The following is a 27,628-nucleotide window of genomic DNA, read 5'->3' on the forward strand; positions in this document are numbered from 1 at the left end:
GTTTGGTGCTGCGCGCGGCGCTCCTTCTGCTGGCGCTGGGACTAACGGGCGCGCGGGCGGACACCTTCAAAGGTAAGAAGAGCTCCGGGGCCGGGTTCGGGGGTCCAGGAGCCGGAGGAGCAGGAGGAGGAGGAACATGGGAGTTACTGTGTCGGCATCCAAGTTTCCAGCTAGGAAAACCTCCCCCTCCTTCTCCTCCTCTTCTTCTTCTTCGTGGTTTTCTGTCCGAGTTTGTCGGAACCAGAACCAGCAAAGTCGCTTTATTCCGTCACGTGACGGCGGTAGACCTCGGTAGAGTCCAGCTTTCTAACCGAAGTGCGTTCACATTCTGCCCGGTGTTGTTTTATGAACCCAAACTAACCGACTGATCGATCAGATGATCGGAAACATAATCGGCTTTGATGATGTCACAGTCCTGCTCCTCCAACAGTAGAATCTATCAATAGAACAGAGTAGAAACAGACACAAGAGCAGGCTGACTGCGTGTGAAGCAGGACAGGCTGAAGTCCGTCATTACAAAAATAGATTTGTGATTGATGGTATTGATCTGATCGGCTGGACGCTCTGCTGCAGAACCCAGAGTAGAACCCACAATAGAACACAGCAGATGTTTGCAGTAGAATCAGTGAGGTCGCAGCACAGAGCTGAGATTAATCCCTTTGAATTCATGTGAAGTAGAACCCACAGCCATATTTGACCGTATTGATCATATTGATTATATTTGGAGTGTTTTCTGAGTCTTTGAAGTGTTTGAAGAGTCACACAGTAGAATTAGTAGAAACCAGGGTTGATTCTCCTCCCGTACAAAAGTCTGCTTGAATTCTGACTCATTGAACAGTTGTGAGAATAAAAGTCACAGGTTTAAATATTGATCATATTTCCAGTGCAGTGGTCATGTTGCAGCAGAGTAGAATTGAAAATAGAGTCAAGTAGAATCTGCAGCAGCAGGACAGTAGAGGACAGTAGAACAGAGAATGTGTGGCGTGGTGGGACTGTGTATGATTTAAGGTCAGGCTGTTATTGATCGATTGCCCGTCTCTCCAATAAAAACGATGTGTTTGTGCGTTCGGTCCCGTTTCCTGATGTCGGCGTCGCTGCTCTGACTGTTGCATTCAAAGACTCATTGGAACCAAAGCTCAGAGAATCAGCTCCATGAGAGCGTGTGTCGGCACGGCCACATGGATCAATCAGTACCGTGATTATTGATTAACAGTCTGGTTGTGTTCTTGAGGCTTTTAATGTCCCTGGTAACATCCAGGCTCTGCAGTGAGCCGCAGACATGTTGTGGATGTGTGTACTTGTACTGCAGTAGTACAGCCTGTGGATGTGAGGATGATGAAGGTGAGGTTGTTTTCAGTCAGCTGTTGTTCCTGTGCTCAGCTGATGGGGGCAGCAGTGAGCAAACGGTCTCTTTCTCCTTTACTAAAGTTTACTTCTTCGTTTTTAAAAAAAACTGTTCAGAGCAGATTTGATCGACATGTCGAAGCCTCTCCCCTCAACATCAGGTCTGCACTTGGGTTGGATTCAACACTGCGTCTTGGTCGCTTTTAAACACTGCGCCAAAAACTGGTCCCCCCCAAGGATCGGGTCCCCTGACACAAACAGAGTAACATAGTGTACGCTGTTAAGTGCCAGGAGGATTGCCAGGATTTATACATCCACAACACATGGCACAACACAGAAGAGCTACCTCGTCAGGCCAGGACTCTGCAGTCTATTTACACCTACAGGCCAGTGGACACTCTTTCAATGATGAGGATGTACACATCCTGGACAGGGAGGAACGCTGGTTTGAGGGCGGAGTCAAGGAGGCCATTTACGTGAAAAGGGAAAGACCATCTCTGAATCGAGGAGGGGGCCTAAGGGTACATCTGTCACCATCTTACAATGCTGTGATTGCAGCCATTCACCAACTCTCTGTGAATGGTACTCATGGTTATTGATCAGTGGTCAGAGATCATAAACTGACCTCACAGCCTGTGTGTAGTCAGTGCTGCTGCTGTTTATAAGGTTGAAACCTGCAGTCAGCTGAAACTGGAGTCACCTGACGATGACCAATCCTCCCACTGAAGACGTCCAGGTGAACAGAACCAACGTTTTGGGGCGGTTCTTCTGCTGTCATGGGCGTGTCCATCAGTCCCATACTGTAACGCTCGTCTTATCAGGAGTTCTTCAGGACAAAGAATCAAATTCCCGGCTGAATCAGCAGGACTTTATATCTGATGTATAAATCATTTTTAACAAGTCGCTGTGGGCGGTGCTGCTGTTCGACTGGTGTTGGGTGGCAGTGTGCGGATCGATCTTGTGGAGGTTTTATGAATGTTTCTAGAGCTTGTATAGCTCATTGATCCTCTGGTCTTTAATGGTCTAACTCTGGGATTTGGTTCCCATTACTGGGAAAAACCTGAGAAGTCTTCCCTGAGGGCAGACATGTTGCCTGTAGTTCTGCTGATGGCTGAGAAACATCTGGAGATGTCAGGAAGTGTTCACATCCTTCACTGCAGTAAAAGCAGCAGAACAACAACAAAGCAGAGTCGAACGATAGCGCGGCGCCCAAAATCTCAGAGTTTAGGTTTCCATGACTGCTGGATGGAAGCAGGTGGAGTCGGGAATGATCAGGACTGAAGTCTAGAAGAAGACCGTGGAGTCGGCTTCAGGAATCAAACTGCAGGAGACCAGGAGCTTCTGTCTGCAGCCTGAGGGTGTTTTTGATTTCTCCTCCTGTCCGTCCCTCTCTGCTGCACATATGGACGGCTGCAGGGTGTGTGTGTGTGTGTGTGTGTGTGTGTGTGTGTGTGTGTGTGTGTGTGTGTGTGTGTGTGTGTGTGTGTGTGTGTGTGTGTGTGTGTGTGCGCGTGCGTGTGTGTGGGTGAATGAAACTCTCTGTGGTTTGAGTCTAAGATGGCCGCCATGCCCTGATAACCGCGGAGATGGAGCGGAGCTAATGAGCACGCCCGGTGGTTGGGTTCAGGTGGGAGTTTGTGGTGTTCACTTTGTTCACTGTGTTGTTGTTTTTTGTTCTTTAGCATCCTTTTAACGACCCTCTGTCCTGAGATTTTCAAATTAAAAGTCTCTGACTGTAAAGCAGTTTCCTGTGACCTCCACTCCGATGATCTTCACCTTTGAGTCTTTGAACCTTTTAACAGCAGTACTTTTGTCCATCACGGGTAATTCACATCAGTCTGTCCAGGTGCACTGTGGGTAATGTAGGCTGTGGTTTTCATGGAGTGAAAAGATGTGGGAGTGAGTGTGGTGGAAGGTGCACAGAGACACCTGGACTCAGAGACGGGCTGTAATTAGAGAGCTACTGTTAACTCAGCAACACACACACACACACACACACACACACTGAAACACACACTCCCGGTGTGTCCAGGTTCAGGACTGTCGCTGATTCAGGACTTTAGCCTTTCCTCCTGAGTGTGTGAGTTTCTGTGTGTGTTCAGATGAAGTCAGCTCTTTGTTCTGTCTCGTCAGGGTTTTAATGAAGCTCACAGATTAACCTCACACTGCGCACTCAGGTGCGTGTGTGTGTGTGTGTGTGTGGAGGGTCCTCAGTGAGTTAATTATCTCTCCTCACACCTCTGAGACCTTCACTTCCTTCCTCTTCTTCTTCTTTGTTTCTCAAAGGCAGCTCCGTCTGACCAATCACAGTCCGTCCTTCCTGTCATGTGATCAGCATCGACTGTGTGTCTGACAGTTTATTTGTATGTTTAAAAATCATGCAGTGGATTTAATTCTTGTGTTCAGGTTAGGTCATGTGATCGCCGGTCACACGATCAGAGGAAACTACCTCTTAGTAATGCAAAAGTATGCAGCTCGCTCCGGTCACGATGTTGTGATGCTGCGCTCACACCGACCGTCACGGCGCCATCAGCTGACCGTTTCTGTGAATGGTGGCTGTGTAACGCTAAACATTCACCTTTGTACACGATTGATCAAAGTCTGCTACGTTTGTTTCAAAAGTAGCTGATAGATTATCTGCTATTTAACAGCATCAGCTGTATAACAGGACCTGGTATATAAAGTCAATGTGAACAGTAGTAGCGTAGAAGTATCTCGTGTACTTGAGTCAGATGTTCAGCGCTGATGAAGGGAAACTGTGTCTTCATGCAGAAACTGAAAACTGCTCCAGACAGCAAGCCAAGAGAAACACCCAGCTCTGTGTGTGTGTCTGTGTGTGTGCATGTGTGTGCGCGCACTCTCAGGGTGCTTCTTAAGCCAATTGAGGCTTTTAGCTGCTGTACAGTCACCTTTAATAGTGTTAGTGTAGTGAGCCGCTCAGCTCCAGTGACTGTGTGTGTGTGTGTGTGTGTGTGTGCGCACTCTCTCAGATCTTCACCTCTGCACTGATTGAAATAATGAGCTGTGTGTGGTGATGGCGTTCCCTGAGCGATGAGGACTGTGGCTCCGTGTTTGATGGTTCTACCTGAGCAGGTAAAAACTGAGCACGCCGTCACAACTGTCGGCTAGCACAAAGATCAAACTGGGCACGTCTGATTACTGATCAATCTGTGGATACCAGGAAATACAAACCAGCTGCTTCCTCTGGAGGAAACTTTAGAGACGCAGCTTCTCCAGGTTTTCAGTTTTCACTTTAGGGTTGGGCGATTGGACGAGTAAATCGCCCTCATTTTTACAAGTAAGTAAGTAAGTAAGTAAAATTTATTTATATAGCACATTTCACAGATAAAAATCACAAAGTGTTTCACAATAAGATCAGACATAGAAGTTAAAATTAATTAAAAGCCCGTTTGTATAAAAATGTCTTCAGCTGCTTTTTAAAGGAGTCAGTGGAGTCTAGACAGCGTAAAGACAATGGCAGGGAGTTCCACAGCCTAGGTGCCAGTGCCTGAAAAGCCCGATCCCCACGTGTTTTAAACCTAGTACGTGGGACCACCAGTAGCCTCTGACCTGAAGACCTAAGTGCTCGGGATGAAGCATGAGGTTTCAACAGGTCAGAGATATACTGGGGATCTTCACCGTGCAGAGCTCTAAAAGTTACAACTAAAATTTTAAAATGAACCCTAAAATTTACTGGCAACCAATGAAGAGAAGCCAAAACTGGAGCAATGTGTGACCTCTTGTTTATACCAGTTAAAAGTCTTGCCGCTGCATTCTGTACAGACTGAAGGCGATCCAGAGCTGATTTGTTGAGACACGTAAAAAGACCGTTACAATAATCCAAACGAGAAGAGATAAAAGCATGAATAATCATCTCAAGTTCTGTCTTTGACACCAGCAGTCTGAGTTTAGAAATGTTTCTTAAATAATAAAAACAGTTCTGGACAAGTTGTTTTGAGTGTTTCTCAAGAGACATTGAACTGTCAAATATAACACCTAAGTTTCTGAGACTCGACTGAAATGAAGGGTCTAAAAAACTGATATGCTGCTGAATTTCTGAGAGCATGTGATCAGGTGCAATAATCAAGGTTTCTGTTTTATCTGCATTTAACTGGAGGAAATTGTCATTTAACCATTGTTTGATACAATTTATAAAACTCAGAAGCTTTGAAAGAACAGTATAACTGAATATCATCAGCATAGAGATGATAAGAAATATTACTGTAACGTCTGATAATTTGGCCTAGAGGGAGTATATACAGCAAAAAGAGAATAGGACCTAAAACAGATCCTTGAGGTACCCCAGAAGGCAGAACTGACGTTTCAGACAACACATGATTGATACAGACAGTAAAGGATCTCTCAGACAGATACGACATAAACCATTTTAAAACAACACCAGTGATCCCAAACAAGTCCTTCAGCCTATTTATCATGATGCTGTGATCAACAGTATCAAAAGCAGAGCTGAGATCCAACAGAACCAGAACAGTGTACTCTCCAGAGTCTGCTGCCATCAGAGTGTCACCACACACTTTAAGCAAAGTGGTTTCAGTGGAGTGCAATTTGCGGAAACCAGACTGGAAAATGTCCAGAACATTGTTCTTCTCCAAAAAGTTGTTAAGTTGTTCTGCAACTGTTTTTTCCAAGATCTTTGACACCAATGGTAATTTTGATATTGGCCTGTAACTGCTTGGAAGAGATGGGTCCAAATTTGGTTTCTTTAATATTGGTTCAACAATAGCTTGTTTAAAATAGCTGGGAACTGAGCCAGTATAAAGAGAAGTATTAATTATTTCCAGAATACAGGGGCCAATAGAGTCAAACACACTAATGAAAAATGATGGAGGAAGTACATCAAGGTGGCTTGAAGTCAGTTTCATTCGACCAAGTAGAGCCCTGATGTCCTGCAAGGTGACAGGAGTAAAAGAGGACCAGGTGTCAGAGGTAAGCAACGTGTCAGTGTGATACTGAGAGGATGATGGAGAAATATTAGACCTGATGGCAGCGACCTTATTAACAGAATAATTTAAAAAGTCATTACAATCAGATTTAGTATAGACTGGTACACAAGGAATATCAGGAGAGACAATGTTCTTAATTGTATCAAACAATACTCTGGGATTGTTCTTTTTTGAAGCTATTAGATTAGCAAAATATTCAGTTCTGGCATTTTTTATCATGTCATTAAGTAAGAAAATTGATTCCTTGAGATGTACCCTATGGACCTCAAGCTTGGAAGCCTTCCATAAACGTTCTAATTTGCGACAATATCTCCTAAAATTTCGAATATTTTCATTTATCCAAGGACAGAAATTTGAAGAATGGACAACAGTTAGTTTCAGAGGTGCCACCGATTCTAAAATAGATTTACATTGATTGTTAATAGACAAAATAAGTGAATCAACGTCATTTTGAGCCATGCGAGGGTCAAACATGGCAGAGAACCTTCCAGCAGCATCCTGGTTTATAATCCGCCTTTGGATCATCAATTTAGGAGGTGAAGGATCCACGTAAAATGACAAATTAAAGAATATGCAGCTATGGTCACTCACATGGACATCCTCCACACATACATCATGTATATTTAAACCCAGGGAGAAAACAAGGTCCAGTGTGTGGCCCTTTGTATGTGTGGGGCCAGAAACATGCTGCTTAAAGTTAAAAGACTCAGTGATAGTGATGAGCTCAGCAGCAGTGTTACAGGAAGCATCATCAATATGAAGGTTGAAGTCTCCCAATATTACAACCTTCTCCAGTTTAATGATCGATGTCAGAAGGTCGTTAAATTCAGTTAGAAAGACCCCGGCAGGTCCAGGAGGTCGATAGATTAAAATACAGTAAAAGGTTTTCAGAGAACCGACCTTCATCATCTGTGACTCAAATGAAGAAAAGAAGTCCGAGGTCATCAGTTTGCATGTGAGTCTGTCCTGGTAAACAACAGCGAGTCCTCCACCACGTCCTGACAGACGCGGAGTTCCAATGACAGAACAGCCAGACGGGCAGATTTCATTCAAGTGGACATAATCCTTATTTTGCTGCCACGTCTCAGTCAGACACATAAAATCTAGAGACTCTTTAATAAAAAGATCATTTAGAATAAATGATTTGTTCGTTATAGAGCGAACGTTAAGCAGGGCGAACCGAACTGATGACAGTTTATCTGCGAAATATACAGCTGACTGCAGCGGCGCTTGAATTAGACACCTGTGCACACCTGTGGTCCTGCCGGGCAGGGCGGCGACTCCAGAGTTGGGAAAAACCTTGATCGATGAGCAGACGTAGCTGTCACCAGCAAAACGGAAAATGGATGACAGACACAGAGTGAGCAAACTGCTTTCGAGCCATGGGGCTCGGGTCCCAGGCGGCGGCGGCGGCGGCGTAACATCCCCAGCAAACGACAGGAGAGGAACTGGTCGCAGGCACCGAGAGTCACCCCACAGCCAGGCAGCTAGCCTCCGGTACCTTCTCCGTTTCACCTGAACGCCGGCCCTCGTTCCCCTTTTTCGTCTCTTGAGGGTGGAAATGTCGCGGGTTGTGCACAGTAGCACGCACTCAGGTGAGGAACACACCAGAGGAGGAGGAGGAAAAGTTTTTCTGTAGCTGTCCCAGCTGTCACAGTAGCTCTCCATTGAGTCTTTGATATTTAAGAGTGTATCCCGATCATAAATTAAAGCAGCAGAAGCAAAGTCAGAATACAAAAGAGCAAAAATTATATTGTAAACGACAAGTGACGACAGTGAAAAACTATACTGTCGCCTCCCACGAGCTGTAGCAGCGGCAAAGCCAAACACAGGCGCCATTGCTGTCTCAGTAACTTTCAAGGGTGATTACTTTATTTATTTGCCCATGAGTAAGTTTGCTCGTAATGATGGAGCTAATAGAAGCAGTCAACAGAAATAATAGTTTTAACTGCACCCTCTTTTATCTGCAAACAAATGCCCCGTCCTCAGAGTGTCCTCAGAGTGTCCTCAGAGTGTCCTCAGTCCTTGAGTCCTTTGCTGTACGTCTGCACAAGCGCTTTGGTTACATCCTTAGGTTTACCTCTTTCATCCAGTTTAAAGCCAAAGAAATCCCAAATTAGTTCATCCATGTTTGGCCTTTTTCTGTGTTGTAAACGCACAAATAGTCCAATGATTACATGGCTCCGCCCATAAAAAGTCATGCGCGAATATATCGCCCATCGTTGACTATTGGACTTACGTAAAAATGTTCCAACCAACAATCGTATCGCCCAACCCTACTGCACTGGAATGATTCAATCAGTCAGACTCGGCACGTGTTTAAAGTTCGGTAAGTTTGTGATGTGTTTGATTGTGTCTCCAGATTATAGTCAGGAGCGCGGCGAAGTGAAAAAGCTTTTTAGTGAACTGTCTGCAGGGTTGTTGATCATGTGAGTGCAGACAGAGGTGTTCTGGCCTCTTCAGCCTCTGCCTGCTGCTTTGCAACCCGCCCAGCTCCCTGTCCTGTCCCTGAGCTGGCCGTCAGTGATTGGCTGTGAAGGACATGGAGGATGTGCAGAATGTTTTGTGCTCTGGCTGTTGTGTTGTGTCCTGTGCGTTCAGCTCAGAGTTCGTGTTTTGTAATAAATAAATGAATCTGCTCCTCATCTCCCGCCTGCAGCTTCCTGTTTGTGTTTGAGTCTTTTAAAAAATCTTTGTTGGCTTTAATCTCCCTGTAAATCCACATCTGAGTATCAGCGGCAGCAGAGGCACCACTTCTTGTGTGTTTGCGCTCGGGCCGGGTTGGATTAAAGCCGCCCTGGCGGGCTGAGATGCCGCTGTGCCCCCCACTCCCCAGATTAACGCGCCGCCTTCAGACGCTGTGTCTGCAAACCCAGCGGGGATTAAAGGAGCCGGATTAAGACTCTCTTTGTTTAACGTGTGAGATGAGATCAATGCTGCGGAGAAGGAGGCCGGTGTCAGCGCTAAGCTCTGTCTCCGAGATCCGCATCTTCTCCGGTCCCCGAACTCTCCGCAGGACAGCGAGGTCTCTAATGCTCGAGGCGCCGCTCGAGGTCACGTCACCAACACCAGCGGATAACGAGAAAGTGAAGATCCAGGAGAAAATCCTGTTTTCTGGAATCACAGACATGAGGATGAAAAGGGAGGAGATAAAAGGAGTTTTTCCTGATGCACACACACACGCACACAGACACACACACACGCACACACACAGCGTGGGACAGAGTGAAGTTGAGGCCATGGTTTGCAGCTCAAACACACTCACATCTGAATTTAAGCAGCTTGAAGGCCAAAAACACAAAACTGAAACGCTCCTCAAAGACACCCCCCCCCATGCTCTAATTTTACCTGTTTACCTAACATGTTGCCATGGTGACAGTAAACCCACTCACCCACAGCCTGTGAATCCTGGCTCCGATCACCTGATCACCTTCAGCCACACCATGTACCTGTAGGGTGGAGGCCCTGCAGTGATCCTGAGAAACCCCAATGATTAGACCACCAGCAGCGCTTTGGCGACAGCGGGAAGGAAGAACTCCCTTTTAACCCAAAGAAACCTCCAGCAGAACCAGGCTCAGGGAGGGGCGGGGCCAGATCAGGGTTTTGATTTTATGAGTGACTTTTCCACACCTGGTTCTGGTTCCTGTTCTGGTTGTTGTTGTGGTTTCTGTTCTGGTTCCCCTGATTCAGACGTGTGTGGCGCCCGGAGGAGTCATGTGACCCTCCTGTCAGAGTGGGCGTTAGCTGCTTCTGGGTGGGTTCAGCTTGTAAAACCTCTCACAGCTCTCACAGGGAAACATGTCTGTGGGTCAGGCAGGCAGCAGCAGGCCGCTGACGGGGGCGAGAACATGTACCTAAGTAAATAAGCGGCAGGTGTTTGTTTAAGGAAAGCGTGGAGCTGATGGAGCTCAAAGTCCAGATACACCCGCTGTGAGCTGCACGCACTCCGGCCTCCTGCTCCGACCTGCTGTTTGTCAGATTAATGAAATTATTTCTACGACATCAGATTATAAAGAAGAGTCAGCATGTCTTCAGGAGATTACACACTCTCTCCATGCAGTGTGTGTGTGTGTGTGTGTGTAGTGTGTGTGTTTAATCCGTGTCCAGAGATGTCAGTCTGATTAGTGCTGTGCCCCAAATCCCTGATCATATTCACAGGATTATTGTTTGAAGACGATGTGTGTGTGTGTGTGTGTGTGTGTGTGTGTGTGTGTGTGTGTGTGTGTGTGTGTGTGTGTGTTAAGATGCTTCCTGCCTGCTCAGCGCGACTCAAACTTTAAGCTCATCTGTTGGTGCTCACTGAGCCCGTGCAGACTCTCAGACTGACTGCGTGGGTTTTTACAGCAAACAGAGAAAAAAGATTCTAATAAATCAATAATTCTGTAACAATGATCAATGATCAGTAATCGCTGCACTCTGACTGTCCTGAGCCGAGTTCAGGTGCAGCCGCAGCCGTGGGACTCATTTTAATATTTCATGTTTTCTGACAGCTGAAGATCACATTCATATCTACACTCATATGTAAGACCCCAACTCCTCCTTTAATACAAGTGTGTGTCTGTGTGTGTGTGTTTGTGTGTCTGAGTGTGTGTTTGTGTGTCTGAGTGTGTGTCTGTGTGTGTGTTTGTGTGTCTGAGTGTGTGTCTGTGTGTGCCATGAGAGGAAGGCAGAATAAATATTTTATTAAGATTTTAACGCTTTCTCTTTCTTATCATAATCATTATGTTAATGATCTGAAAGTGCTGCCAGCTAACAGATAACACAGACACACACACACACACACACAGACACACACACAGTTTCCTATAGTGCTGTTAAACCCTACAGTGACTTCAGGCCCAGCAGCTGCTATTTAACCTAAATTACTACAGTAAATATTCATATGCAGCCTGTGTGTGTGTGTGTGGGGGGGCTGGGGGGGGGGGCTGGGTTGAATTGTTGGTTTTCCTAACTGAAGCAAGGTGAAGTATATCCAAAAGAAGAAAATCGTAACAGGAAGTGGTCGGAGCGTTCTGCTCCTCCAGTTTACCTGATGGTTGTTTGACGCTGATTTCACAGCGATGGCGGCGTCTGATTGGCTGATTGTGTCCTGTGGCTTCACCATGTTTCTAATGGTGCCAGTTTAATAGTAAATCTGAAACCTTTGGAGGAAAAGAGAACGATGGCCCTAAAGGAGCGTTTCAAAGATGGAGACAGGCGTTAGTCTATGACGCACCTGCAGCCAAACGGGACACGCAGACGCCGTGTGGGGTTTGAACCTGGGACCTCGTTTCATGGCAGCACTAACCACTGCTCCACCACGCCATGATGGGGGTTACAAAGGCTCACTGTTACTGCTCTGAGCAGGGAGCTAAGACCGGCGGCCGCTCAGATCCACGTGATTTTCACACAGTCAGTGAAGGCACCACGGGAAGATTTTGTGAAATCACCTTTAGCAACGGTGTCTTCGCTTGCGTCGTAAAGTTGGGCGCCGCTGGCAGGCGGCAGCTGAGCCCACTCGGCGTGAGCCGACCCGCTGCTGTCGGAAGCGTCTTTGTGCTGAGGACGAGTTTTTGGGTCAGAGCGAGCACGGGTGTCCTCGGGCGGCTCCAGACTCTTAATGTGCTACCAGACTCTGATTAATGATTGGCTGTATGTGTGTCAGAGCGTAACCGCGGGAAACCAAGACTCACCTCTGGGACCGGTTGAGGCTGAGCGAGGTTAAAGACATGCAGAGAGAGAGAGAGATTAGAGCTCTGTGATCGTCTTACTCGTTTGTAGGTGAAAGCGCTTTGATGTGACCTGATTCTTTGTTTCTGTGGGAAACCATCAAAGTTTTGGGGATTAAATGAGTGTGTGTGTGTGTGTGTGTGTGTGTGTGTGTGTGTGTGTGTGTGTGTGTGTGTGTGTGTGTGTGTGAAGCAACCACAATCAGCACAAAAACAGGGACTAAAGAGGCGGAGCATGAAGTTCAAACAGAAAAAATATGACCTGACGCTCTTCCCCTCGTCCACCTCACCTTCCTCTTTCTGTGCCTGAGCCTCGTCATCAGTCCTGACAACGCAGCAAACATCACACTCTGTAGTCAGAACAGCTTTTGGAAGCTTTACTTCCTTGTCTTTCTGACATGCAGAGCATGTGACACACACCATAAAGCTGCTTTACAGTCAAAAGTGAAGTGAAAAAAGTGAGAATAGATTATCGTTTTTATTTTAGTCGTTAAGGACACACAGACGACTCCAGGGTTGTTAGAAATGAGCCAAGGTGACGCCCGGTCTGTGTGATGTCACGTCGCAGACCAATAAACAGAAAACCTTCAGTTTCTTCTCCAAAACGAGGGAACCAAGTGAAACGCAGCCGCCGTGAGCACTTCCTCAAAGAACCAACGCGATGGGTCGGCTTTCACTTCTCCGACGTCTGAAACAGAAGAGCATCGTCTGCATGTCCACACACTTTGACCTGAAGCAGCTGCTAGCCCGAGGCTCCTCCACTCCTCCACGGTTACTGCAAACACTCATTTTCTTTAAGTTCATCACCAGCTGAAGGACGTGTCACCTCCTTTAAACCTGAGCGAGACGCTCAAATGTCCAAAACCTTCAAACACAGAGGAAGGACAACGAATCAGCACCAGCACTGCTGACTGGGTTGTTTACTAAGCTTCTCTGACTGAATACACACCTGTAGCTCAGGTGCTAGAGCATAACATCATCTGCTGATTGGATGGTCGGTGGTTCAATCTCTGGCTCCCCCCTCGTTATATGCCAAATATCCTTTGGTAAGAGCCCCCCCGTTGCTCTCTGATGCATCCACCGGGGTGTGAATGTGTGTGTCAGTTAGAAAGTGCTACACAAGAATCAGACCATGTAAGTGTTCATATATTTGGTGGTATAATGTCGGCTGTATGTTTAGTGCATGTGCAGAGGATGAGAATTAAACGTTTTCAGAGTCTTATTAAATTCCCTGTGAGGGCAGTGAACAGCTCGTTAGTCCAGTCTGCGTGTCGTTGTGAGTTTCATAAAATCAGAGTAATGAGCTCACAGCTTCATTTCTAAAGATGCTCTTTAGTCCTGACAGAGTCTGATAATCAGTCTGAGGACAAACAAACGCTTCAGGAGTTCTTCATTAACTCGTCCGTCTGCCTCTGACTGCTGCACCAAACTATAAGCAGCAGAAAGAAAGGAGAGACGGGCTGACCCAGGATCAGCCTCACAGGTGGAGGCCCAGGTCTGAGTGCCCCCCAGGCCTGCCTCGCAGCACAGTTACATTAAAGTCCCAGCGCCGTCAGGGAGCTGCAGGCACATCCAGGCCATGGAAGTGCCTGGTGGTAGTACTACTAGTAGTAGTAGTAGTACGCAGTAGTAGTATAAAAAAGTAAGTAAGTAAATAAAATGTATTTATTTATGCGCTTTCCACAGATAAAAATCACAAAGTGCTTTACAAAGAAACATGCTTTGTGTTTTATTTTTGTATTAATTTATTTTTATTTTGTTTATTCAGTCACACTTAAACCAGCGTGAGGTCATCCATCAGTCGACCAATCACAGCAGCTCTCTGACTGCTGACACCGATGTGCTGTGTTGGTGCGCCCGGCTGTGCGCTGCGTCCGTCCGTTGTGTGGTTCCTGGGGGACGAGACCTTTTCTGCCTCCACCAGGCTGAACGATACCCCCCCCCCCCCCCCCCCCCCCCGCTGAAGGCTGGAGATGACCTTCTGTGTGCTGGGGGGAGGAAGGGTGTGAGGATGGGGGCTGGTTCAGGCTGTGGTGTGCCCTTCGTGAGCTGGAGGTGCCATCCTCAGCATTTGCTCACTCTTGTGGTCGTGAGCCGTTCCCCTTCATTTATTGGATGGATTGTTTGTGTGTCTGCTGCTGTGAGAGCAGCGCCCCCTGTCTGTGTGCTCCTGAACTACACACCTGATCCTGGAAGTCTGATATGAAAAACGTTAGTGTTTAATGGAACCGTTTCTCTCTGCTGCCCCTGCTGGCCATACAGAGACACTGGGAGAGGCCCTACCTGTGAAGGTGCCCAGGATGACTAAGGTGACGCTTCATCATGCTGTTTTATTTAATATGTGCTCTCAGAGTTTTAATTACAGACCACAGTTTTAATAAGACTTCAGTCATTATTTCCTCTCTTTTACTCAAAGCGGGTTAAAAATAAAAGACTTTATCTGTTCATCATGTTTCAAAGCTTCATTTTAAGCTTCAGTGCCACAAAATGCAGGTTTTTCACAGTGTCCAGCTTTTATTGTGAAAATGTGTTGTGAATCAGTGAGCTTTCACTCTGAGCTTTAGTTCAATTATACGTGTAAACACAGGAAGGCCTTTAGCCATGCTGCATTAGTGCTGATACTCTGGCTACTTGTACACGTGGTGTAGTATTGGTACTGCTGTCAGGTCATGACCTAGTTTATTGGTCAGTGGCCAAAGGTGAGTTAGAGTTGGTGGGTGTGACCGAAAGATTCTCAGTGGTGTGCTGTGGGCTGATGATGGTCTGATTTCAGTGGGTCACTCTGTGGAAATGTGTGGTTCCACACAGGGTTGCAGCACCAGCTCAGGTACAAGTACACACTGACTGTATCATGCACTGGTGCTGTTACAGGGTGAACCAGGACAGCTGAGGTCAGAGACGAAGACGTGAGGAAACACGGACCAATAAGGAATCCCTTCGTTCCTTCTTGGGATGCACTTTAATCTGGACCTTAATCTTCCATGTTTCTGGGTTATGAAATGTTCTAATCTGCTCTCTGGATTATCTGGATTTTTAACTGAAACCCTCGTTTGCATATGTCTCTGTGGCGACCCACAGCCTGAAAAGAAATCCACAAACACCCAGAACAAAGCCCTGTGGGACACCCCAGGAGAACTCTGTCTGTCTGTCCATCCATCCACCTGCTTATTGCAGTGAAGCTTGTAGGTGACCCAGCTGCTGTCCAGCTGTCCCAGGGCGGAGCTTGGTCAGGTCACCTGCAGCCTTCAGAGATGTAATCAGGGCACATTTGTGACGTTATCGCTCACGTTTTTTTCAGGCTCAGGGACACCTGAATGCTGCTTTGGTCCAGACGGACCCTCTCAGAGTGGCTGCAAGATGAAGCAGGATGTTCTCTGTTTTCTTCATTGTGGTCCAGAAAGTCCAAAGTTCTGGATCAGTTTTTTGTGTTTGGAGTCCTCGTTGGTTTTGAGAGCATGTGTGAGAATTTGTGACGAGTGTCACTAAGCAGAGACAGGTGGGCTGGGTCCTTCAGTTTTGGGACGTGCAGAGCGTTGGGCGGACGTGCCGCTGTGACTCGCTGTGACTCGCTGTGACTGGCGGTGACAGATCTGATGTAGTTCACAGAGGACATGAAGACTGAGTGACAGCAGCTGTCCTCTGGCTCCAGAGTGGACGGTGTGACTGATGAGGACAGACAGCGGACACACGGAAACACTCAACCCTCCGCTGGCCATCGCTGCGCGCACACACACACACACACACACACTGCAGACCGTCGCAGTATTAATAATAATAATCACTGTTGTGCAGTCTGAACTGAGGGACCTACAGTTCGGTGCTGAGGGTCCGACCCACGCGCTGGCAGAGCCTCGTTGAGCAGCAGGAAGTGGCAGTGATGGTTTCCTGTGTGTCAGTGTGTCACATCACTGTGGAGGAACGTTGGCCCACTTTGGTGTGTAGCATCCATCACAGCTCTGTGAGCTCTGGAGTCTGGTTGCACCGTTGCAGCAGCTCCTCCCCCTGCTGACAGCTGCTAGGAGCTGTTTGGTTTCCTCCAAGCATGCTGCTGTGCTCTGTGGACAAACATCTCCACTCTGGTCGACCTTGGTCCAGGAGTCTGGTGGGATCAGGCAGCTTTGTCCTGCAGACCTTCAAAAGCAGCAGTAGCCAGATGTATGGCTGGTATTTCCTCTAACGGAGCCCGGCTGTGTTAGTAAAAAGGAAACGTGTCATAACGAGGATAAAGACGTGTTTATCTTGACTGCTGAGTGAAATGCAGCAGGTTCATGTCAGCCTGTAGGAACTGGAGGAGCCCCTGCAGACCCAAACACAACACACAGGTGGACTCTGGAGGAGTAACTCTGCCCGTCTGCTCGCATTTTCACTCTCACTGGAAAGTTCACGTCTCTTTTTGATTCGCCTCCCGTGCATACATGCTGACACATACAGAGCTTCTGCTTCTGGTCCCGTTCCCTCTGGGTTTGTTCGGTAACCAGCGCCTGTTTGCCTGGTGTGGCAGGGCCGCCACTTGACCTCTGAGAGCTCTTGGCTGCTCGGTTGTCCGTGTGATCCTTCAGGAACCTACTTCAGGTCTGGATCAGTCCGAGTGTCGAGTCCAGCAGCTCCCCTACTCCTCCTCCTCCTCTTCATCCTCGCCGGGAGGAGTTACAACCTGGAGGGAGGAAGAAATGCAGGAAGCAGAAGATGAAGGAAGCGGAACGGGGGGAGAATCAGTGTGTGTGTGTGTGTGTGTGTGTGTGTGTGTGTATTTTACAGAGTAATTATTAGTAATTAGCATATTATTCTAATACCGTCGTCATATAGACAGCCTCGAGTACAGCCAGATAGCAGTGATACACACACACACACTCTCACACACACACACACACCCGTAGGCTCTGGGCTGACTGCTGCATTATTCATGTTTGGCCTGAGGCGAGTAAGCTCTTGTGCTAACGCTAATGCTGTTAGCGCCTGGTTACTGTTTCTGCTGGAGATCACAGTTTACACACACACACACACACACACACACACACACACACACACACACACACACACACACTCCACAGTAGTGTGTGTGTGTGTTTCCATGTGTTTCTGTGAGGATCATGTGTGTTTAGACTTTCTGAAGACTTCCACATGCATTCTGTTCTCTGTGCATGTGTGTGTGTGTGTGTGTGTGTGTGTGTGTGTGTGTGTGTGTGTGTGTGTTGGGTGTGGTCTGTGTTTGTGTCTCTAATCAGAGTTCCTTTTAATAGACGTCAGTGTGCTGAGCTCATGTTCATGTGGGGAGCACGCCTCCTCCTCCTCATTTTACCTCCTTCCTCCTCTTCCTCGTGTCTGTCTTCGCCCGTCACACAGAGTCTGTTGTTTTTTTGCTGCCATCTTGTTTCAGCCTCACTGTCACTGTATACGTGTGTGTGTGTGTCACCAGCTAAATGCCACCACTGACACCACAGGCTGCAGCTGTCCATCAGTGAGTGTGTGTGTGTGTGTGTGTGTGTGTGTGTGTGTGTGTGTGTGTGTGAGACAGCCTCGGGGCCTGCTGGGAGCGCGTCTTGCCGCCCCAGCCTGTCCTGTCTCATCCAATCAGGTCTCAGGGTTTTGTTCGGTGGGGTGTTAGCATCACTACATGCTAACGGTTAACTCCGAGGCTAATAGCATACACATTAGGCAGGGCTGGTTACACTCTGATAATTGGTGTGAGTGTCTGGGGTGTGTGTGGGGGAGCTCACAGAGGGCCCTGTGAGGGTCAGTGTGTGACCGAGGGTCCTCGCACTGATGGGAAGACAGGCGCATGTGTGTGGGTGGCAGACAAAGACAGGAAGAAACAGCTGCTTCCTGAGAAGGAAGTGTGACGGCGAGCCTGATCCCGACAACGGGGTCACCTCCACTCTGCAGGAAACACCAGCCAGTTTCCGTCCTGGCGGTCGCAGATGAGCTGTAAGGGCCGTTAGGACGGGGGAGGGGGGTGAGTCGTGAATGTCTCACGGCATGGATCTCCCAGTTTGAGTCCAGCCTCACTGCTCAGTCTCCAGTTAAAGCATGTTATTTTACTGTACGTTAAATAATCTGACTCTGGACAGCCACGCTTCGTGTTCTGTCTCCCATCACAGCGATCTGATTCGTTATTAAACTCAAAGGTTTAACAGAAATCGCAGTCTTGCAGTGTTGCTGTACTGTGGTCAAACATCTGTGACGTGAAGCAAACAGCATGGGTAAAGCTGTCTGTTTCACGTCAGGAAATCAATCAAAGAGGCTCAAACTGTGCAGACTGAAGCTAACAGAAGAGACGCTCAAACTAGCATTTTAACAACAGTGTGTACATATCCCAGCACGCGTACACATGAGCATCGTTATGAACCACATGAAACAAAAAACAAACTATGAAAATGTTTTATTTTTTAAATAAAGCAGAGATAGATGGAAGCAGGACAGCATTAGTTTTTGTTCTGAGGATCTGTGACCTCCACACTCTGTGCTGTCAGGTGGGTTGCAAAGTGGCTTGCAGATACCCTGAAGGAGTCTGTATAGAATAGAATAACTCTTTATTGTCATTCTAAAGGGCGATTCTATTCTATTCTATTATGAAACGTACCAGTTTGATGTGTAGAAAGAGATCAGCCTGTGAAAGTCTAGATCACCATAAAGACACGAGAGTTCAAAAGCTGAAACAAAGACTCTCAGATGATGTGATGCAGTGACCGATGACCTCAGTGAAACAGTCCTGAGATTCATCAGGGTTCAGGTGGATGAAGTTCAAAGCTTAAAGAGTCCCAGGATGAAAGCTTTAGGTGAATGGCATCATCAGAGGTGGTAGTCCAAAGGGCCACGGTTGATCTGGGTCAGTGAGAGATGAAGGGAAAAAGTCCCATTTTCATCCATCATGTGACACTAATGATGACGAGCAGAGTTATTTTAATCGCACCTACACCCACCCACCCTGTTAAGGTGTGTGTTGGTGAGCTTTGTCTGCTCCTCCAGCTGTTGTGTTGTTTTACATGTGCAGCTCACTGTCTGTTTTTCAAAATAAAATGTCAGGTTTCATAATAAAAGCTTGGCTAGAACAATGCAGCAGTATAAACCTGATGCTGTGATCATGTGTGGTCTGATCTTTGGCTTTTAGACAATCTGGACTGTGGAATAAATGTCCAGATTAAAACTTGGTTGGTTCAAGCTGTGGTTCCTTTAATGTCTTTGAGTTTTGTTGTTTTTATTGTGTTTGTGTGTTTGTGCTGACACACATGTGAAGCGTGACTCAGCCGCTCGCTGATCCTGGAGTCAGTCTGAGAGAAAATCTCCTGAAGCTGCAGCGTACTTAACATTCCTCTGATCACTCAGCAGTGGTACTACCGAACAACAGACTCTGTGTGTGTGTGTGTGTGTGTGTGTGTGTGTGTGTGTGTGTGTGTGTGTGTGTGTGTGTGTGAGAGAGAGAGAGACAGTCAGGTTTCAGATGCTCTCTGCAGTCTCAGATCACATGACCATCCAGAAACACAACAAAGTTGAAAAATGAAGATCAGGTTTCTTTTCACGTGGTTTGTTCAGCTCTCCTGTGTCTCACTGTTTCTTCTTCTTCTTCTTCTTTGTTTTTTTGTGGAGGCACTCCTGCTTTTTCCTCCTCGTCCACCACACACAGATCTCCTTTGCTACGGCGGGATGCTCATTGAGGCTGACATCACTCCGTTTCCTGATCCAATCACTGCTTCATCTCTAAAATCAACCTCAGAGTTAAACTTGTTTCAGCTGCAGTGAAGTGTTGTTGCTAGGCCCCCTTTGTTTTACCCATATTTAGTTTCAAATTCCACTGCAGTAAACAATTAAACACATAAAAGTAAACTGCAATAAATTACAGGTTGCAATAAAATAAACCACGAGACAAACCACCTTTATCCTGTAATTATTTTACCTATAGTTATTTTTTCTTTCTTTTTTTCACTTTGTAAGAATATTCAACACTTAATACATTTGTCAAAAAATGCCTCTCTGTGCAAAATGGGTTCAAAAACATAAACAGCTGTGGGATACTGTTTGTCTGTGATTTAAACCGGGGGAACAAACTGTGGCAGGATCAGCCTGATGTTATTTGTATCCCGCTGTAACTTTACTGTATAAAGAGCTAGCATTGCCAAAATTTCATTACAAGAAGTGTTTGTGAACTACAAATCAAGAATGTGGGATACTGTGATTTGGAGAGCAGCGCGTGCTGCCGATGCAGGGGAAACATATTCTGTCGGGATACCTACCTTGGCACCACTGTTGTGCAGGTGAAGCTAAAGGCAAGATATGCTTCATCATATGTTCTAGTCTTTGGTTTGGAAGCATATTTGGCGATGCTTCATCCTGTGCTTTCTGTTTGTGTGGGAGCCCCATCAAAAACCTGTCCATTACGCTAGCAGTGTCCAAGCAGTGACACTGAATCACCTCAGCTGCTCCTTTCATTGGAGTAGAGCTCTACCCCGAGCTCCTCGTCCCCCCGACGCTGAGGAGACACAGTTCAATGGAAGCTCGTTGGCCTCGAGGATAAACGTCAAGCTTCGCCTCCCGGCCCTGCGCCTCAGCACGGTGCCCAGCTCACAGCAGTCGGCCGTGCTGAGTCGTCATCCAGGACCAAGCCGTGGCCTCTTTATTAGGAACAGTGTCAGGTGGCCTCATGCAGCTCGCCTTTCTGCTCTGAGAAGGTCCTTGTCACGTCTCCTGGTTTAAATAAAGTTTGTTCACTTTGAGCTGCTCTCTCATTCGAGGATCAAAGAGTTAAAGAAAGTCTTTCAGTCTGAGTCGTTAATAAAAAACTCGGAGGAGGAGGCTGAAGGAGCTTTAGAGACAAAACCACAAACGAGTCATTTTCCTAATCAGGACCAGATGGCTTCATTCAGCCTCGCATACTTCAGAGAGAGAGGGAGAGGAGGGCGAGGGCGGCTCCACCCAGGCACAGCGCCAGCCCTCGCTGTGTGTGATTGGCTGGCTGCTGACAGATTAGGCTGGATTAGAGCAGCAGCAGAGGTCTAATCCAGCCCACCAGCAGATCAGCGAAATGTTATCAGATCTCTGCGGAGTCCGAAGGAGTCCGGCTGCTCCCGCGGGCGGAGCTCAGAGCCCGAGTGTGGGAGGGAGGACTGCCGGCCTCCTCCAGCTGTTCCTCCTCCGGATTCTTCGAATGTTTCCTCTCCTTGTGTCATTTTCTCTTTCTTTAGCAGAAATCCTTGCTCCTTCTGTCTGCCTCCTGTGTTTGATGCTTTCTTATCAGTCAGAACATGAAACGGCGAGTGACGTGAGGTCGTCTCAGTTTCTGTCTTCCTGTTTTTGCTCGTTATTCACTGAACTGCAACAGTTGCTCTATTTCTGTCCCGTCATCGGGATATTTCTCACCGTATCTCAGTTATTTATTTAGTTCATGTTTGGTTAAATTCAGTTTTCTTCTTTCTCCTTTTCTCTGTCTTTTAAATGGTTCATTGATCTTGATTTTTCTTTTTCATGTTCTCTCCTTTCCTGTGCTCTGATTGGCGGGTTTGTAGTTTTTCTTCTTCTCTGTTTTTAGAATAAACTCACTGTCTCACCATTGATAAGCTGAGTCTAAATACCCGCCTCCATCATATCAGCAGGCCTGTGGGCTACGGCTCCCACTGTGACTTTATTAATCACACGAGGGGGGATCTGCGTTAGAGTCCGCCTGTATTTGTTGGGCAGGTCGGGGGATGGTTTGGTAACATTTAGCCGCCTTCAGAGTGAATGGTAGCATCACACAGTCACAGATACCTGCTGATCAGTATCATCCAATCAAAACCCCAGAATTTTTCTCAGCCAAACTCGAGCTCCGCCTTCTTAGATGCTCTGCAGTGTTTTGTGGTGAGCGTGGATACATGCCAGTGCGTTACTTAGAGCTTTTCTGATTCTGCAGCTTCCACAAGTGACATGTTGTGTGGAGCTCCTGCTCGTCGCTTGTGGATCATGGCCCCAGCAGTGCTCAGTGGAACGTTCGGTAGTTCAGAAGCTTTCAGTGGAACCGTCAGTAGGTCTGGAGTTCTCAGTGGTACCTTCGGTGTCTTTGAAACAATAAGGTTTGCCGGTCTCGTAGGGCTCACTGGTTTTACCCACCATGACATGTTTCTGGTTTTCCTGGGTCATGTCTCGCTCTTACACATAAGATCATCGATGGTTTGACGGCTCGTTACCAACATTTCATGTCGGGAGCACCTTTAGAAATATATTTACTTAGAAAGTAAAGGCCACACCCCTAATCATGTAGACTTTAAGCCTTGAACCAGGTGGTGTTATGAACGGGGACATTATCTATCAAGACCAGCTGGGTCACCTGTGTGTGGGCGGGACACACCTGGATTAGTTGATTATTTTGGGCTGAGATCAGTGTGATCTTTATTGATTATTGATTGGACACTGACACAGGTGTGCAGTTTGAAATTAGACTTTAGTTTGGGTTTGTCTGTAAAGGGTTAAAACTCCTGTACAAGTTTTAGGAGAGGACGACTAACAGTTATTGATCAGAGGACCGGAGAATAAAGAGGGCAGGCGATCGATCACTGAACATTATGATTAATTACACCTGCTACACACATACACACAAGGCCGAGTGTGTGTACCCTCAGGCTGTGTTTTCTGCTCTCTGTCATCACTCTACCAGCGTACACACACACACACACACACACACACACACACACACACACACACACACACACACACACACACACACACACACACATACACACACACAAAGAGGGTGTGTGTGTGTAAGTGTGTGTGTGTGTGTGTGTGTGTGTGTAAGAGAGAGAGATCCCTGGAGGTGTGTGTGTGTTTGTGTCATTTCCTGTCGAGGCGAAGAAGAAGAATGCCCGACAGCGTGTGCTCCCTCTGAAACTCTCAGCTTTGTTTTCTGTGATGAGACGAGGGCGAACAAACGGAGCGGGACGGACAGACAGGAAGATGGCGAGCGTCAGACTAGCTCGCCGTAAGCAGCTTTACATCCACGCGTGTAGAAACGAGAGCAATGTGAGAACGTGTTTCAGTCGGACTGAATACAGCTGATGTACAGTACTGCTGTCAGAGTGAAGGTGGACGGTGTCAGAGCGACAGTGTTGTAAATCAAGCGCACCCCTCTGTCTTCTAGCTGTTTACTTCCTTTGGGGAAAACATGAGTGTTGAAGCTCAGCAGGTTCCTGCAGGTGATCCTTACCTGCACCTTCACCTGTGGTTTGACCTTTCATGACTGATCAGTTAACACAGTTCCTTTATAAAGGAAAAAACCCTAACCCTCTCCTGTCCATGCCAGTCTAGCTCATTAAACTAAAAGTACCATGCAGCACCAAACCAACAATCAACCACATCAGCTGCAAACAGGACTTGGATCTGGTGATCGCCACACTCCTCCCCTAAGGAAAAGCGACTTCTAGCCTGAGTAAAATTATTATTTTCTATCATTTCATAGTAGTTCTTCATGCTGTGATGTGTCCTCCTCTTCATCATTGGTTACAAATGTCAGCAAGTTTTTGATCCTCCCCGCCTGTTTTGCTGTTACGTTCCTCGGGATACCCAGATGTTAGCAAAGTATTAGTGCTGGTGTCTGGAAAGCCCAAAAAGTTCTCATCCACAGTTTCCTCCTCAAATATTTCTTTCAGATGGTGTCGTTGTTGCTCCTCCAGCTGTGTCTGTGGGATAACAAGGTGTTAGTTTTGAGACATGGACTATCATATCCTCCCCCGAATCCTCCAAAACTACTGGACCAACTTGCTGCACCACCCGGTATGGTCCTTGCCATTTGGGAGCCAGCTCGGCAGTGAAAAATTGTTAAGTGCCAGGAGGATTGCCATGATTTATACATCGGGGAAACCAAACAGTGTTGTGCGGAAGGCACAACACAGAAGAGCTACCTCGTCAGGCCAGGACTCTGCAGTCTATTTACACCTACAGGCCAGTGGACACTCTTTCAATGATGAGGATGTACACATCCTGGACAGGGAGCAACGCTGGTTTGAGGAGTGCTGTGATTGCAGCCATTCCCCAACTCTCTGTGAATGGTACTCATGGCCACTGATCAGTGGTCTTTGGTCAATGATCTTTGATCAGTGGTCAATGGTCTTTTTGCATATTAATGATCATAAACTGACCTCACAGCCTGTTGTTAGTCAGTGCTGATGGTGTCAGTCATTACTGTTTATAAGGTTGGAAACCTGCAGTCAGCTGAGACTGAAGGCGTTCAATTCAATTCAGTTTTATTTATATAGCACCAAATCAAAACAGTCGCCTCAAGGCGCTTTATATTGTACAGTAGATCCTACAATAATAGATACAGAGAAAAACCCAACAATCATATGACCCCCTATGAACAAGCACTTTGGCGACAGTGGGAAGGAAAAACTCCCTTTTAAAAGGAAGAAACCACCAGCAGAACCAGGCTCAGGGAGGGGCGGGGCCATCTGCTGTGATTGGTTGGGGTGAGAGAAGGAAGACAGGATAAAGACATGCTGTGGAAGAGAGACAGAGATTAATAACAAGTATGATTCAATGCAGAGAGGTCTATTAACACATAGTGAGTGAGAAAGGTGACTGGAAAGGAAAAACTCAATGCATCATGGGAATTCCCCAGAGGGGCCTGAAAACTGAAGGCTCTGCCTCCCATTCTACTTTTAAATACTCTAGGAACAACAAGTAAGCCTGCAGTGTGAGAGCGAAGTGCTCTAATAGGGTGATATGGTACTACAAGGTCATTAAGATAAGGTGGGGCCTGATTATTTAAGACCTTGTATGTGAGGAGCAGGATTTTGAATTCTGGATTTAACAGGAAGCCAATGAAGGGAAGCCAATACAGGAGAAATCTGCTCTCTCTTTCTAGTCCCTGTCAGGACTCTTGCTGCAGCATTTTGGATTAACTGAAGGCTTTTCAGGGAGTTTTTAGGACTTCCTGATAATAATGAATTACAGTAGTCCAGCCTGGAAGTAATAAATGCATGAACTAGTTTTTCAGCATCACTCTGAGACAGGATATTTCTAATTTTAGAGATGTTAAGATAAGATAAGATAAGATAAGATAAGATAAGATGACCTTTATTAGTCCCACACGTGGGAAATTTGTTTTGTCACAGCAGGAAGTGGACAGTGCAAAAGTTATGAAGGACAATTAGAATAAATTAAAATAAGAATAAATACAGTACACAACTGTACAGAATAGAATAAAAATAGAATACTATATACAGTAGAATAAAATAGAATAAAATATACAATAGGATAAAAATAGAATACAAATGCTATATACAACAGAGTGAAAAATACAACGGTGCCAGAAAGATTATTGCACATTTGTGTTATTGCACATTTGTGGATGTGTGTGTTTGATCAGTTAAAGTCTTTGTTGTGGAGTCTGACAGCAGTGGGGAGGAAAGACCTGCGAAATCTCTCCGTCCCACACCGTGGGTGCCGCAGTCTCCCACTGAAGGAGCTGCTCAGTGCTGTCACAGTCTCATGCATGGGGTGGGAGATGTTGTCCAACAGGGATGACAGCTTAGCCACCATTCTCCTGTCACTCACCACCTCCACTGGGTCCAGAGGGCATCCTAGAACAGAGCTGGCCCTTCGGATCAGCCTGTTCAGTCTCTTCCTGTCCCCAGCAGAGATGCTGCCACCCCAGCAGACCACACCATAAAAGATGGCTGAGGCCACCACAGAGTCGTAGAAGGTCTTCAGGAGTGGGCCCTCCACTCCAAACGACCTGAGTCTCCGCAGCAGGTACAGTCTGCTCTGCCCTTTCCTGTAGAGGGCGTCTGAGTTATGAGTCCAGTCCAGTTTGTTGTTCAGATGAACACCAAGGTACCTGTAGCTGTCCACAGTTTCAATGTCCATACCTTGGATGTTCAGTGGTTGCAGTGGAGGATGTTTGTGCCTGCGGAAGTCTACCACCAGCTCCTTGGTTTTACTGGCATTGATCTGGAGGTAGTTCAGCTGGCACCAGTCCACAAAGTCCTGAGTCAGTCCTCTGTACTCCTTGTCGTCCCCATCAGTGATGAGGCCGACTATAGCAGAGTCATCAGAGAACTTCTGCAGGAAGCACTGGGTGGAGTTGTGGGAGAAGTCTGCAGTGTAGATGGTGAAGAGGAACGGAGCCAGAACCGTTCCCTGTGGGGCCCCCGTACTGCAGACGACCCTGTCCGACACACAGCCCTGAGTCCTCACATACTGTGGTCGGTCGGTGAGGTAGTCCAAAATCCAGGTAGTGAGGTGATGGTCCACTCCTGAGTTCTCCAGCTTGTCCTTCAGAACCGAGGGAAGAATAGTGTTGAAGGCACTGGAGAAATCAAAGAACATGATTCTCACAGTGCTTCCAGCGGTCTCCAGGTGAGCAAGGGAGCGATGTAGGAGGTGAATGACGGCATCATCCGCTCCAATGCCAGGCTGGTAGGCAAACTGAAGTGGGTCCAGTGATGAGCTCACAAGGCGCCGAAGCTGAGCCAGGACCAGCCGCTCCAGGGTCTTCATCAGGTGGGATGTCAGAGCCACCGGCCTGTAGCTGTTGAGGTCCTTGGGGCGTGAAGTCTTTGGCACTGGTACAACACAGGAGGTTTTCCAGAGCTGTGGGACTCTTCCCAGCCTCAGGCTCAGGTTGAAGAGGTGCTCCATCACCCCACACAGTTGGTCTGCACAGGACCTGACGACCCTCGAGCTGATGCCATCTGGACCCGCTGCCTTCTTGCCATTAATCCTCCTCAGTTCCCTCCTAACCTGGGTGGTTGAGAGAGACAGGCTGGAGCCTTGTGTTGATTGTGTATTGGATGCTGTTGTTGGGGGTGGGGAGGAGTGAGCAGGGTGAATAGAGGAGGTGTGAAGTGTCTGAGGTGTCAGAGGTGGAACAGCAGCAGTGGGGTTGGGTGAGTCTGCAGCCGATGTTGAAGACTGCCTCATGGCTGAATCAAATCTGTTGAAGAAATGATTCAGTTCATTTGCCCACCTCACATCCCTCCCAGGCAGAGAGTTCTGATGTTTGTGGCCCGAGATGGTTCTGAGGCCTCTCCAGACTTCACCAACGTTATTTTGCTGAAGCTGGTTCTCCATCTTCTGCCTGTAGCTATCCTTCCCATTCCTTATCAGTCCCCTCAACTCTCTCTGCACCCTTTTCAACTCCTCTTTGTCTTTGGATTTGAAGGCCCTCCTCTTCTGCTTGAGGACAGCTTTAATTTCTGGGGTAATCCAAGGTTTGTTGTTGGAGAAACACCGTACAGTCCTGGTAGGTACGGTGTTATCCACACAGAAATTAATATAGTCCGTAATGCATGTAGTAAGGCTGTCGATGTCCTCTCAGTGGTCGTCACAGATCACCTCCCACACAGTCGACTCAAAACAATCCTTAAGAGCCTCCTCGCTCTCCTGCGACCATCTCTGTACTGTGCGGGTGGCTGGTGGCTCCCTGCGCACTAAGGGCTCATACACAGGGACAAGGTGCACCAGGTTGTGATCAGATCTGCCCAGGGGAGGGAGAGGTGATGAACTGTATGCCTCTTCAGCATTGGCATACAGTAAGTCCAGTGTTTTATTGTCTCTGGTTGGGCAGGTCACATACTGGGTGAAGGTGGGCAGTGTGGAGTCCAGTGAGGCATGATTAAAGTCCCCTGATATTATGAGGAGGGCTCT

At 47.2% G+C, this 27,628-nt stretch overlaps 1 protein-coding gene across 12 annotated transcripts in view; it reads left to right on the forward strand.

Moving 5' to 3' along the window:
* The window catches only part of LOC134634073 (receptor-type tyrosine-protein phosphatase mu-like), a 165,294-nt gene that overhangs the window by 200 nt on the left and 137,466 nt on the right, over positions 1-27,628 (forward strand). For all 12 annotated transcript variants that reach the window (XR_010094804.1, XM_063483121.1, XM_063483122.1 and 9 more), the window contains exon 1: positions 1-72. This exon is cut by the window's left edge and continues 200 nt beyond it. Coding sequence is in view for 11 of the 12 variants with exons in the window: in XM_063483121.1 (XP_063339191.1) it covers positions 1-72 (72 nt within the window). In the remaining variant the exon portion in view is untranslated. The remainder of the gene's footprint in view (positions 73-27,628) is intronic.

The sequence above is a fragment of the Pelmatolapia mariae genome, linkage group LG9 (genome assembly GCF_036321145.2).
Source record: "Pelmatolapia mariae isolate MD_Pm_ZW linkage group LG9, Pm_UMD_F_2, whole genome shotgun sequence".
Taxonomy (NCBI): domain Eukaryota; kingdom Metazoa; phylum Chordata; class Actinopteri; order Cichliformes; family Cichlidae; genus Pelmatolapia; species Pelmatolapia mariae.